This window comes from Sitophilus oryzae, unplaced genomic scaffold (genome assembly GCF_002938485.1).
Source record: "Sitophilus oryzae breed Bouriz unplaced genomic scaffold, Soryzae_2.0 scaffold_1178_pilon_pilon, whole genome shotgun sequence".
NCBI lineage: Eukaryota > Metazoa > Arthropoda > Insecta > Coleoptera > Curculionidae > Sitophilus > Sitophilus oryzae.
The window spans coordinates 293,491-309,045 of record NW_022145813.1 but is presented as its reverse complement, the minus strand read 5'-3'; the positions used below and the strand labels follow the sequence as shown (position 1 = coordinate 309,045).

Genomic DNA, 15,555 nt, shown 5'->3' with positions numbered 1-15,555 from the left:
CGATGTAAGCTCAATATATTCAATCACAGTTTTGTTGTCGAGACCATTTGCGTTCAGTAATTCCTTCAAGTAGCCTAAAGTATGTGGAATTGGAACACTTGGGAACAACGAAGATACATCAAAGGAGACCAAAATTTCACCTTCATGCAATGTTATATCTTTAATTTTGTTAATGAATTCAATATTATTTTTAACTGAGAAAGAGGGTTCGTGAACAGCTAAATTTTCGAACTCCTTTGATAACCATTTTGCCAAATTATAAGTCGGAGAACCTACAGCCGAAACAATTGGGCGCATAGACTTATCCGGCTTATGAATTTTTGGTAACGCATACAATTTTGGTAATGTGGGATTGGATACTTGCAATTTTCTCTTTAAAGAAAGATTAATAAGGGTGTTACATTCTTTTAGAGTTTTTTAACGTCTGCTACCATCTTAGACAAAGGATTCTTTTTCAAATTTATGTAGGGACCATTATCGATTAAGTTGTTAACCTTATCGTAATAGTCTTTTTTATCTAATATAACAACCTTATTTCCCTTATCAGCTTTTAGGTAGAAACAATCTTTGTTACGCAAACTCTTGACAATATTGTGCTCCTTGTTAGATTTTAATGATTTACTTGAAACGATATTTTTTAATAACTGATTTCTACAAGCCTCTCTTGTAAATACTTTAGAAGCCTCCGGCAAGTGCTGAATAGCAGTTTCAACACCAACGACGATTTCCTCCAAAGCGCTACCAGAGTTGGGCAATGCAAATTTTAAACCTTTGTTTAATAAACTGAGCTCTTGTTTATCAAAAGTCTGCGAAGAAAGATTCTCTGCTATGTTTATGTCTCTTTGGAAAACATGTATGTTTTTAGAGCTTTTTAATTTTTATTCAAAACAAATTTTGAATTGATAACCACAAACATATTTCTCTGAAAGAGACACCAACAGCTTATAAGTAAGTTTTTTGTAAAGTCCCTAGGCTTCAACTTCAAACATACTTCGTTTACTATACAGAAATTTGATTTCTAAATCAAGCCATTTTTGTTTTGCAATTTTCTCTACTATCACTAACGTTACTTTTCGGAATATCAACTTTAATAAAACTAGGATAAACTGAATTGGCTTTGCATGATTTAAGAAACCTGCTCCTAATAACCTAATCTTAGTACTAAACTTATTATAAAGATTCAGTTCCGTTGACCATCCGAAGCTATCGAAGATTACAGTTGAGACAATTAGTTTATAATCATCTGCTGATGATGCTAACATGGTTAGCGAAACGCGCGTCCAGTGTGTGATTTAGTGTTTTTATTTTGCTGTGTAACACCAAAGGTTCCAACCCTCAACTGTAAAATAGGGTTGCCAACCGTAATCTTTTTGATCTCACTGTCATCATTTCTCTCGCGTATTGAAAAAGTCCGGTTTTTACACGCCAAACTCAAAATCTAAAAAATATTAGTCTATCGCCACAATGCATTAAAAATTCTTTAATCTGTGTCTTTCGCTACTCACACTCGTTTGTACAGAAAAGAAAATGAAGAATGTGGAAGAATTGTGGAAGCGATAAACATGTTTATAAATATTTTATGTTTATTTACTGTTAGCCTTGTTTATATTATACAAGGCTGTTAGCTTATTTAAAAAAAAGTTTTGTTGAAAATGGTTTGTTTTATTTTAAGTTTTGAGTATAAAGATTTTTAAGAAAGTAAGAAAGACAATCAATCGCATACCGTTAGCATACATTTTTGGTAAACTAGACATTTGGGCCAGGTTTCAAAAAATGTTTCGCCTGTACCTCTTTTTACCCTCTCGTCCTCTATTTTTTATTTTGAAAGTTGGCAACCCTATAGTAAAATATAGATATGCTTCTTCCTACCAATCTTCTTATTCAAAGTGAATATTTTACTAAAATAACAAAAAAGCTTATAATGAATTGGGGATATTTTTAACTAACCTCTTTTCCCATCTGTCTAAATTCTAGCAACGGTTCCATTTCCAATCCCAAATCGGCATAGGGATGTAGCAGGGCGTCCATAAGTAACGAGACAGGATTACTAGACCTTCCCTCCAATCCCTGAGCCAGAAGTCCTAAATCCTGCGATATCAGACACGATGAAGTGACATTCTTCAGTCTGGCACTGAGCATCTCGTCTGGATGTTCGTCGGTGGTAAGATATGGCAATTTTCCGCTCAGAATTAGCGACATAGCTATACCACTTGGTCCATTACCTAAAAGATTTAAAAATCTAATTAAATCTATTTTTTAATTCATTTAAAATTTAATTGAGACAAGTGAACATCTAGGTACTATCGCATATTTCGATATACAGGGTGTCCCAGGCTGACCGTGCATTAGAAGTTTCTAGAGAACCACAATATTTAGATAGGAGATTTTTTGCCAATCATTGTTTTACAACGAGATCTACTGATTAAAAATATTTTCAATATGGCGGAACTTCCGGAAATACCGGAAGTTGACAGCAAACTTTCTTATTTTAAATTGGTGCCCCCATTTTTAATTACATAGTTCAATTCTCCGTAAAATTCTATGAATATTGATGTTAAACACTCTATACCTAACATTGACCGCTTTTAAGAAAAAAAATATTTAAAATATTTTGACGAAAAAAACCACCTGTCAAAAAAAACGTGTATAGCCCAAAAGTCAAATCTAGTGATTACCACAGCTACTGTATCAAAAAGAGAAGACATGTAGCTATCTATTTCAAAAATTAAATTGTTCCAATGTCATATAATAATGGCGGTAGCTGTCATGGAATTGAGCGATTAAAAAATTATTAATAAATCATTTTTTTCAAATGGAAACCCACTTTTTTATTTCACTAGTGATAAGGTTTGTCAATTCGTTACTTTTTAACTATACCTGTTCCTATACCTAAAATAAATCGTTTTTAATTTATTTAAGATTTAGTTTGAAAACATATACTTTTCTTGATTTTATCTAGCCTCCTTTGACAAGTGTCCATTGTCAAGTGTCAAACAGTCAGAAAATTTATTTCCATCTGTCAGAAAACGAATTATTTGAATTTCCTATATTATAAATACTGCCTGCCTTAAGAGTTTAAAAAGTGTATTTATAAAAATATATCTCGTATTTTCGCTCTTTAGTGATATCTAACAGTTGATATTATTAATTATATTAATAATATACCGTATGATCGAAAAAAAAATCAGCACAACGTTGGCTTTGAAATGACGATCGATAACATACTGCTGTTTGAACAAAGTGTCACAATATGACATGGCCAGATCTATTGTTTTACATCACTTGACGTTTAAAATCATGGGCTACACTTTAAAATCAAGAAAAATATACGCTTTAAAACTAAATCTTAAATAACTTAAAAACGATTTATTTTAGGTATAGGAACATGTCGTATAGTCAAAAAGTAACGAATTTGAAAGCCTTTTTACTAGTGAAATAAAAAAAGTGGGTTTCCATTTGAAAAAAAAATATTTATAATAATTTTTTAATCGGTCAATTGCATGACAGCTGCGACCATTATTATAGTATGATATTCGAACAATTTAATTTTTGAAATAGATAGCCACATGAGTCTTCTCTTTATAGCACAGTGGCTGTGGTAATCACTAAATTTGACGTTTAGACTATACACATATTTTTGACAGACATTTCTTTTCGTCCAAAAATTTTAAATATTTTTTTTCTCGAAATCCGTTAATGTTAGATATAGAGTGTTTAATATTGTCAAGGTGTATGTGGCGACATCTGTCGGAGAAGTGAATAAACCGCAAGTGTATTGCTGGTTGGGGACTATCTGAGGATATTGTTGTTGAGGCGCCATCTCTTAATCAAGTAGAAAAGTAAGCCAATCAGGTGGCAGAATTTACTAGTAGGAGGCAGAAAGATACCGAGAATTTTAGAAGGTTCTAGAAACAGTCAGTAGAGTATATAAAGGCGCGCGATCGGCGGTTCAGCCAGTTTGAAAATATACCGTTTTAAATTGTGAATCGTGACAATTTAGTGAAGGATTTTTTTTTAAATAGTTAATTGTTTGTTGTTAATCAGTATAAATTGTGTGTATATAGTGAGAAAATAAATTCGTTAGGTATTTAATCGTGACTTTAAATTAGTGGACCCACGGAATCCGTAACTTGATATTGTTACATATCGAATTTATAAAATTTTACAGAGAATTTAAATATGCAATAAAAAATAGGGACACAAATCTATGGGGGACACCCATTTAAAATCAGAAAGTTGTTGTCAATTTCCGGTATTGCCGGAAGTGCCGCCATATTGACAGTATTTTTAGTATCAATAGTTTTGACAGTATTTTCAGTATACAATGATATGGAAAAAATCTCCGAGCTAGATGTTTTAGTTCTCTAGAAACTTCTAATGCACGCTCAGCCTGGGACACCCTGTATAAGACTGTCTGGTACCAACTTTGGTACCAATGAATAGACTGGTTGTGAAGTCATTTACCATTTTATTGTAACTTTATTTTTATCTACAAGAGATTTAGAAAACAACTACATATTTTGCTTGGTGAATGGGCTATTTTATATATTTTTGAATGAAATGACATCATAATTTAAATAGAAAACACCATCCGCGTTTTTGTCTCCGTGACGTTACAGAAAGCCCTTTGGATAAATCTGGATTTACCTGCTGGGTAAACCAGCGCCGCTAGCGGAGATTGAGTCACATGCTAGGATAGTAAAAGTCTACTATGAGGCTGGTATGTGGCTTAGAGAGTGTTATCGTTATAAATGATTTAAAACCATATGCGATAAAAAAAAACGGCGTCAAAGAAAACTGGGGAATGACAATCGCTGATAATTTATGTGAGGTCAAGGCCTGGATGTCATCTACTTGGCCCGTACCCTTGTATATATATTTTTACCCGTACTTTTCTTTAGTTTTAAATAGCGCTTATTGCCAGTTGGCCTTAAGAAGGTTGTAATTTATTTTTATATTGAGTAAAAGTGATTCTTAAATAGTGAAGATTAAAATTCGAAGAAAATATTTTTTTGGAAATAGATTTGTGTCGTAAACCTTCTATCCTTTTTTTAATTTTTCTACAATTAGTGTTAATTTTTTACATTAATTTTAATAACAATGACCTTATTCCACAGCCGCCTTTGACGCCGTTTTTTTTCGATTCTACTGTACTTTCCAGATGGAATTTGTAAAAATTGACTTCTATCCCCATGCATGCAAGGAGCCCATTATATTTTCTGTGACAATAAACAATTTCGGCCAATTCATACCCTGCTGGCAAGCGAAACTTTGGGTCGGCGTTTACATATATAGGAGTGAATCGCTATGGCAATCTAGTAAGTCGGAGAGAGCAAAAATACGAAGTATTTCTTACATAACCACTTAATCTGACGCTAGATTCCATGCGCTTGGGAAAATACTTTCCTTCTGTCTTTATTCAGTACATTGAATTTTGCTAAGCGTGTTGACAGTACACTTCGTACACACGAAAATCGGCACCCAAGACCAGAAATGCCAGCTCTAGTATTACAACGTTAATTTGAATACATTAATATATTTTAACGAGTTTATTAAAACGATGAATCACTTAATAAAGACAAATAATAAAGTGGCATATGTGTGAATTTAGAATACTTACTCTAAATTATAACCAATATCTATAACATATAACATAACAAACTGAATTGTCTTTTTAATTAATATTTATTTATATATTTAGTGACATCGTCATTCGCTTTGACGATTTAGTTTTGTATTTTTTGTTTAACGAGTTTTTCATTTAAATGAATTGTGTTCTGATACTTTCAGCTTAAAAAATATTACTAGCAGACCTTGTAGTCGAACATTATTCTTTTTAGAACCTCTTTTAGTACAAGATAGCTTAATAGCCGTTGCAAAAAACTCATCGCAACCTTATTAGAATATTTTGACCGGGAAAAGCTCTTTATGTCCCTTAAGTACTGTTAAGGACGTGAGTTTTGTTGATGTAAATATCAACTGTTTATATATTTATAATTAATTTATTTTTGGTTTTAAAATATTTTGATTAAAAGAAAATATGTAAAAGTGAATCAAATCCCTCGAGTGGCAATGGGCAGGAGACCTGGCAAGAAGGACGGACAACAGATGGACGGACAACAGATGGACCACGGAAATTACAGCATGGTACCGACGAGGAATTAAGAGACCTAGAAGAAGACCAAACCTGAGATTGGACCATGGTATTAGGAAATTAGCAGGGATAACTTAGGCCCGCATAGCCAACAATGAGCCCAACTACAAATAAGAGAGTATCTAAATATGTGAGGAAGGCTATACCATAATTGGAAATGGTTGAATAAGCTGAAAATTATGATGACGTGAATTTAAAATACTTAGTCTAAATTAAAACAAAATACATTTTTTTAACTCAAGTGCGAGGGGTGTCTCACTATTGGAATTACATGTACATTTTCTTGGCAGTCGCTGGCAGTCATTGGCAATCTTATGGCAGTCGCCTATAATAATTACATGGCAGTCATAGGCAGTCTTCTTCATAGTCATTGGCAGTCGCTTAGCAGTGGAAGGATATTTTGGCAGTACGTGTACATTTTGTATCCGAGTGAGACACCCCTCGCTCAAGAGTAGATTCAATTACATCAAAATCGTCCCACTAGACAGACTTTAAATTGTGTTATTGGTTAAAACCAAAGTTTACAGAAATATATGTTCTGTAAACTTTGTTATAACCTGATTACAACATATAATCGAAACTAATCGAAAGTTGCCTCAGCATAAGACATTTATGAGTTCCCTGTAAACCTTTTCTAAAAATAAAAATATCTGGCGTAAATAATGTTAACGTTGTATAATCACCATTCGTGAATTAGGGTGCATCCACATCATCCTGGAAAAAGGGGAACGGCGCGGCGTATCGGCGTAACGACCTTGAATCGATTTCCAGTAATTCTATTGGATGAAATTTTTGACAGATGAAATTGACAGATGAATTTTTCAGCCAATAGAATTACTGGGAATCGATTCAAGGTCGTTACGCCGATGTAGAATGTAAAATGAGTAAGAGGGGGGGTTAATCACTGCGATCTATTGTGCCCCCCTTCATTGAGTCACCACACAATCTATAACCCATCATACCCCTGGTGTAGAGGGGACAGGGTATTTGCCATCCTCCTCTGACAACAGTTCTTCCTCCGAGGGTAGGTGTGCCACGGTTGGAGTTTGGCCCTCCATGCAGCTCTTCGCAGTCGAGGAGCTTGCCTCCGGCTGAGGAACACGTGAGGTGGAGGCTGGAGAATCTGTCTCCATTTTCTCCACCTCTTTAACTTAGTCTCTCCTTAGACCTGATAGCGATGTTGTCCCGTATATATAATAGAGGATATGTCCCTCTTTCTCTATTGCCTCCTTGGATTTGAGGTCAATTCCTATTGTGAGGACCTGACCATGACCCTCCTCCCTCGAGTTGATGACTCGCCAACTCGATGTTCTTACATTGAAGTTCTGACCTTGGATAAGGCTCAGCAGGTAGGTGGTGTCTTTCCCCTTGCTCCTCGGCAGAAAGACCGTTATGGCCATCCCTTTAGAGACGTTACGCCGATACGCCGAACCGCTTTTTCTTTAAGATGATGTGGATGCACCCTCAGTCTGCAAACTTTCCTGAAGAACAAAGTTTTGCATCATCTTGTTTGTCAATGTTTATCATTGTAAATCACCGCATATTTACAATTAAAAAAAATGTTTACTTCAAGATAATATAGTTCTTTTTCAGTGTAAATATTCTTATGGCTTATATAACTTAGAAATTCTGTATAAATGCCAGACGCACCGTGTATACCTTGTATACCAATTACAAATATTTGTCAAGTAGACGAGTCGGGAGTATGTGCCTTTATAGCTAACGCTTCGTCCTACGTGGAAGACAAAAGCGCGCGGCTCGGGCGGTGTAAGCGAAGGTTATTTATCAAACTTTTTCTTACCAAGTTGTCCTAGGTAGAAGATTCGCGCGATATCGCGCGACTGAAGCGGCATCGCAGGCGATTGAAACATGTCGCGCGAGTCGAGCTCATCGCCCTCTGTTGTCGCACGTGTCGCCCGCTAACTTTTGTCGCCCACATAGGAAGAAGCGTAACGCGTATCTCCTACCTAGGACAGCTTCGTAACGTTGATTGTTAAATACGCGTCGCACGCACTGCCCGAATCGCGCTCTCTTGTCTTCCACGTAGGACGAAGCGCAAGCCAGTCGACTTTCACGATTTAGAGTGTAAAAATTAATTGTAAGGTAATTCTCAAAAATTCGTGGCTGATGGAGATAGTGTTTAGCGAAGTGATGTATCTAGAATATGGAATCATCCTCTCCAGACCAATTCACTAAGTTACTTAGTAGTAGTGGTCGAAGACGTATTATAGATAATAAATCGAAAAAAATGAGGACTTTAACCCCCTACAGTTACGAAACAAAGCAGTATCGGTCTTATATTGATATGAAAAATAAATTTTATTTTTATTGACGAATCTCCTCACGACAGGTGGCACATGTTTTTTGAAACGCCCTGTATATTTTGCTAACTAACCACCTAGTTTATAAACTAAATGCATGCTGATTACCAACTATTTTGCAATAACAGAAGGCGGATTCTTTCAAAATATCATGAATTAATTATTTTCACTCTTTTTCGTCAAATCAGAAAAGGCAAATAATCCTAGAATTAACAAGATTGTAACTTTATTAATAAACTTTCTTGGTAGATTCATTGGAATGAATTAGTTTACGTCGTCGACGAAATACAATGGGCTCATAAAGTTAAACAATAGTCGGTATCTTAAATGTGTTTACAGACAGCTAAACAATTAAACTTGGTGAGTTATCTATCTGCAGACAAGTCAAACATCAGTCTTCCGTCATATCTAGGGTTGGGCGATAATGAATCTTACTTATCGATAAGTTATCGCAATTCACCTATCGATTAGGGTTCAGAACCGGGAAATTCCGGTACCAAAAGAACCGGGAATTCCCGGTTCTTTTCGGACATCAAGGAATGGGGACTCGGTAATAATAATTAAAAACATATTTTTTGTTACGTGCGAAAGATGCGAAAGACTTTTGATACTTTCTAGCGGTCGAAATCAAACTCTGCTAAATAAGTTGTTAAGTGATGCTATCTCTTACTGTTCTTACTTCTGAAGTTATTTTGAAGTTTAAATATGTTATTTTATTATTTAGTATAATATTGCTAAATGTATCAGTTATATTTGTTTTTGTTAAGTGTTTATAGGCATTTGCATCTTTAATTGAAAATGTTAAGTTTTCTTTTTAAATTTGGGTTGGTTGATGTTGTTTGATGTAATTTTTAAGCTACCTATTTGTTTTCTGTTATTTTTTTTCGCTTGTTTTCATTATTTGTGTTCATGTTTACTTCCTCATGACTTAATAATTTGATATTATTTTCATTTGAAAATCAATTTTTTATTGGTTGTACTTTTGAGAACCATCTCTTGCTTGCTAATTGACGAACTCCACAGTCATTGAACGAAAATATTTTAGTACGGTTCCGGAAACTCTAATTAAGACTACCAATTAGGGTTCAGAGCTTTTTGGCCATCACAAAACCGTGCCTCGGTAACAATAATTAAAAATTATTTTTTGTTACGTCAGAACGTTCGTTGAGACTTTCTAGCGGTCGAAATCAAACTCTTCTAAATAAGTAATGAAGCTATTTCTTATTGTCCTTGCTTCTTTTCTCTTTTAAGTTCCTATATTATTTATTATGTTCTGTTTTAAAAGTTATTTGCACTTTTATTTCAATATTTTAGGGCTTATGTCTCAAATTCAGTTAAGTTAGTTTATGTTGTTTGATATGAAATTTAAGTTACCTATACTTTTATCTTTTCTTGTGTTCCTGTTTGTGTTCATGTTGATTTTTTCATGACTGATTACTTAATAATTTGATATTATTTTCGTGAAAAATCTCAATTTTTTATCCATTTTACTTTGAAAAACCATCCCTTGCTTTCTGATTGATGAACTGCACCACTATTGAACAAAAATTAGTCAGTACCGAAAGTACCAAAAAAACCGGGAAATTCCGGTTCCTAAGAGGCGCGGTACCGAAATTCCCGATGCCTAACCTGACCCTACTATCGATATATTTTAGTTATAGATATATCGGAAAAAATCTATCTCTAATCGCAAATCTCTAATATAAAATGTGGTTTGAAAACTGAAAATATAATACATATATACTCTGTTTTTTTTTCTCAGGTAAGATTTCGACAGACGATGACAGAAAAAAGAAGCAGATGACTTCCATACCAATCCATTTATTTCACTAAAAAAAGTTTCTAATATTTTTTAAGGTAACTATGGATGGGTTTATAAGTAAATACGTCATGTCGTCTCTTGTTGTTTTTAACCAGTTTTATTGGTTTATTTCAAAAACGACAGATCATATTTCAATATTATTGGTTTGACGCAACGATGAACGACAAACGGACTCCGATGCGTATGAACCATAGATAAAAGAAAATAATCTTCTATTAAGATAGATATGAAACTTAATAGTAAAATTTTGGGTCAAAGCGCCCCTCCGTGTTCTTAGTAGAGACTACGTTTAACCCAGCGCCTTCGCCTTTTCTGCTGTAAATATTTTTTATGTTTATATTTGATTTCAAAGGATTTAGTTTTAAAAGTTACACTGATATATTAGTATATCAGAGTAACTTTAATAAAACTATAATAATATATATATATATATATATATATATATATATATATATATATATATATATATATATATATATATATATATATATATATATATATATATATTACAGTTTATTAAATATAAAATTTTTTACTACAAGGTAGAAAGTAAATCACAATATTTGATAAAACTTATAAGTATACCATTTTTACAGTTAATAAATAATAAAACTATTTCTGACTAGGATATTTAAAATTTAGATAGATAGAATATTAAAAAACATACCGGTATTTGCAGACGCAGGCCCAAATTCAATAAAAACCAAAATTTTTCCTGCGAAAATCGGGCTTTTTTCACAGAAAAGGTATTTTTGATTTATCAACAATCATTGTCAAGTTGACAATATACAGGGTGTTTTCTAATTAGTCTAAAAATTGTGGTGTGATTCCTCATGTGTTCTTAAAACAATTTTTATATAACCATTAGGTCTAAAGTACTTCCTTTCTGATCTACAATCGATATTTTGCTTAAAATATAAATGGTACACTACTGCTTTTTTAAAGAAAATAAATGTTTTTCTTGACTGGCCATCCTTTTTCAACAAAACTGATCTTTTAAGTTTTTCTTGTTCATCAAACGGTTGCCGAGAAAAAAATAAATATATACTTATTAAGAGCCCGCTTTAAGCCGTTTTCTAACGATTTTTTATTTTTTAGATTAATTAGGAAACACCCTGTATATGCATATCACAGGCAACCAAATAAACTAGTAACCTCTAAAAATTATTTTTCCCGCCACTAGCGACATACCGTGTTTTTAGTGAGTACTAAATTATTTTATCAAAATTTCACCATATAAGTTTCCAGGCAATGAATGGTATGAATTCGACTTAAGATTTTTGAGAGCTGTCAAACTCTTGCCAAATTATAGGTTATAATTTTGTGTCAAATAGAAATGATAAATATTTTGCGTTTTGTATTTTGGACTGTGTTGTTACTTGTGTTTCGTGTTTTTTAAAATTAAGTGGAGGAAAACTCGAGGGAAAATTAAGTGTTGACCCAGACCATAGTTTACAGTTAATATTCGGTGCCCAGAGACCGCCAGAGACTATGGCCAGAGAGTTGTATTAGCCACAAATAAAGTTGTATACCATCTGTACAGTACGTCTATCCGTTCTGTAGCTACGGGGTATCCGTGAGAGAGGAAACGATACTCTCTCGATGTTTTTCGTAAAAAATTAGACGACGCGTCCCATCAATAAAAATTCGACAAATTTGCAAGTAGCCAATAAAATGAGTGGGCGGAGCGATTTGCGGTGACGTACTCGTCAAGTCGACGTATAAAATATATTGCTGTTTATTTAAATGTTTTTTGTCCGCATTCCTTTCATAGACACAGATCCAGCAGACGTACTGTATATGGTACCACAAAATGGAGTATCTGTAAAATAACATCATACGATAGGTAAATAATACATTTTAGTACTAGCAGAAAAAAAATAAGATTAAAGTTAATTAACCAAGATTAGATTTTTCAGTTTTATACTGTTTTTTCACAATATTTTGAAGTAATCACTTGTAACTCAAAATTTAAATATATTAATTATGCGTTCCAATTGTACCAACTTATTTCTTTGTAAAATAAAAAAAACTACTTTGAAATTAAAATGACAGACACATCTATCACTGTCAAGGATTTTGTCGTTGGATAGACCGGGTGCGTCTCAAAAGCGGCTCACCCTATAACTTTTTATTTTTTCAGTTAGAAAAACGAGATTTGGTATGTTAGTATATGACATAAATTAGGATTGATTGACGTATTCAATTGTTTTTGGTCACTTCCTGTTTCACCGGAAATGACTACAACTTTTGACTTTTAATGACACCCTCGGTATTTTTTACTTTATTCGATAGAAAATGACATTCTGAATAGAATGACATATCATATGTAACTTTGCCATTTTCGCATGTGGTTTATTTAAAATTACATATAACTTGGGTTCGTAACGAAAATTTGACACGAAATACTAAATGTGTGGTATCAAATTATTCATAAAAAATGCTTTTACAAATATGCTAATGAGCCACCCTCGTTCCATTTGAAAAAATTGAGATATGATTAAAAATACGATTTCAGCATTTTCTAACTGGCCAGGACAAGACATTAAAACATTAGACGATTAAATCTATTTTTCCAAGGCTCCTTGATTAAGAATTAGTGTTTTTAACATAACCTTGACACTCCAGATTGAATTCCAAAATACGATTTTTTATTAAGCGAGAATTTCAAAAGTTAATTAAGATAACTAACGAATAAAGTAAAAAATTACCGAGGGTAAGTACCATTTAAAAATCAAAAGTTGTAGGTAGTCATTTCCGGTGAAACAGGAAGTGACCAAAAACAATTGAATATGTCAATCAATCCTAATTTATGTCATATACTAACATACCAAATCCTGTTTTTTATCTGGAAAAATAAAAAGTTATAGGGGTGAGCCACTTTTGAGACGCACCCGGTATAACAATTTTGAAATGTTCAACTAATATGCAGGTTTTAAAGAAGGTAAATTAAATTATACCCATAAAAATAAATTTCGATATATGTATCAATACATTGATAGGTGACCATATATTGATAACTAATAACTATCGTTAGTTATCGATATATGGGAAAAATCCATCCCTAGTCATATCCTCAAACATTCTCTTCTTTATCATTTTTTCTTTCTAATATTTTAATAAAAAATCCACTTATATATTTTGAAAAACATACATGACATATAAAAACAAAATTATATAGAAATATCTTAAGTGTAAATAAAATCTAAAGAATTTTGTATAAATCAATTATTAGCAAAATTCTTTTTAAATAGTTGCTTCAATAGATGCTTCAGATTAACAGGTAATTAAATAAGCATAATCAATTTCCATATATTATATACTAATATATAAAATTCATTAAGTGACTGACATACTGATTAATCACGACCCTGCTCAAACCACTCAACGTAAGAAGCTCAATTTTGGCATACAGGTTGATTCTAGGGTGTAGAGGTTCGAAAGATGCCATTTTTCGAAATGAGTTCCAAGAGGGTGAAACCACCCCTCAAATATTACAATATTTTTATTTAAAAAACGGTCAAGTTTCCGAAAAACGCTTAAACACGTATATTTTTTTTTTTGTATTTTAAGATTTTTAAAATGTATACAGGGTGTTTCGAAAAATCTGGTCATTGATTAATCACGATCCTGCTTAAAGCGCTTGACGTAAAAAGCTGATTTTTGGAAAACAGATTGACTTTAGGGTGTAAAGGTTCGATAAGAAGGGATTTTTCGAAACTCGAATTCTAAGGGGGTGAAACTATCCCTCAAATATTAAAATATTTTTTTTTTTCGGAAAAACTCTTAAACACGTATTTTATTTTGTTGTTTTACATATTTTAAGATTTTTTTATAATTTATACAGGGTGTTTCATAAAATATGACCGTTGAGTAAATACGATTCTGCTTAAACTGCTTGACGTTTAAAGCTGATTTTTGGCAAACGGATTGACTGTGGGGTGTAGAAGTTCGATAAGGAGGGGTTCTCGAATCTCAAATTCCAAGAGGGTGAAAACGCCCCTCAAATATTACAATATTTGTTATTTAAAAAACGGTTAGACTTTTGGGAAAACGCTTGGACAAGCATAATTTATTTGTTTTTTTTTACATATTTTGAAATTTTTTAAAAAACCATACAGGGTGTTTCAAAAAGTTGGGTAATTGATGAGATTCTGCTTAAACTGTTTGACGTAAAAAGCTTATTTTTGGCAAACGGATTTTTCGAGAGTGAAATTCCAACGACATGAAACTCCCTCAAATATTACCAAGTTATATAATAATATCGCCATATTGTTTTTTATCATGCTGACATAAATGTGAGAAGATTTTATCCAGTTTGAATGTTAATGGAAATTCTTACTTTGCTTTATCATCACCTTATTACAAATGATTAATTCTCATTACAAATGATTAATTCGACGCGAACGAAGTCGCTGGTACACGCTAGTGGTAAAATAAATTCTTACCAATGACAATCACATCCTTGTAAATAGTATTATCACTTTGATTTTGTACAGTCCTCATGGTTTTTGTATGGTTTCTCTAAATGTAGGATCTGGAAAAAAAGGAAATAAATTAGATAAAATACTGTTATAAGATTTATAGTATACATATTTAAAGTCTAATAGTAAGACCATATAAAATATTATATAATTACATATGTATAGGGTGGTCGAAATTGGTCTGTTTTAACAGAGGAAACCTATTTGCTGACTAGATAGAGCAAAACCGACGTAGATGTCATGGGCTCGATTTCTGAGAAACGTTTAATGGCGTAAACCGCCTGTTGATATTTTCACTGCCAACTGAGATACGGGGTCCTTTTGAATTTTTTACCATTTTGAAAATTGCCCATAACTTTTTTATTTTGCGGAATAATAAAATTCTGTAAAAACGTTATAGCAAGCACTTTTTTAGGCACAATCCAGTGGCGTAGTCAGTTTTTTTATGCTTGCTCTTTTTGTCAGAAATAATAAAAAATATAATTTTTTAACGATGTACTTAAACAGCCGTTAAACGGTAGCCTACTAAAATTCCGTTAATAGATATTGTGACGTCGTTCATGTCGGCGGAAAGTAATGCCTAGCCTTAAGCGTTTAGCAAGAGCACCTGTGGGTCAGTGGCTGAGGCTATCGCTTCGTAAGCGAACGGACCGTGGTTCAAATCTCACGTCGACCAAGACTTTTTTATATTTTTTTTTGCTTATAGCGTGATCTTATTGCATTGGTTTCACTCTTTTTGGTTGGATTGAGTTAGTTATTTGGCGGGTTGGTTAG

General features: G+C 33.1%; 1 protein-coding gene across 2 annotated transcripts in view; it reads right to left on the bottom strand.

Moving 5' to 3' along the window:
- The window catches only part of LOC115890461 (oxidative stress-induced growth inhibitor 2-like), a 72,433-nt gene that overhangs the window by 15,383 nt on the left and 41,495 nt on the right, over positions 1 to 15,555 (bottom strand). Inside the window, exons 2-3 of one of the 2 annotated variants that reach the window (XM_030910710.1) lie at positions 14,746 to 14,834; positions 1,948 to 2,222 (exon numbers count right to left, since the gene is read on the bottom strand). In XM_030910710.1, coding sequence (XP_030766570.1) covers positions 1,948 to 2,222; positions 14,746 to 14,803 — 333 coding nt within the window. In that variant the 5' untranslated portion in view covers positions 14,804 to 14,834. The remainder of the gene's footprint in view (positions 1 to 1,947; positions 2,223 to 14,745; positions 14,835 to 15,555) is intronic. The other variant, XM_030910704.1, reaches the window with a different exon arrangement.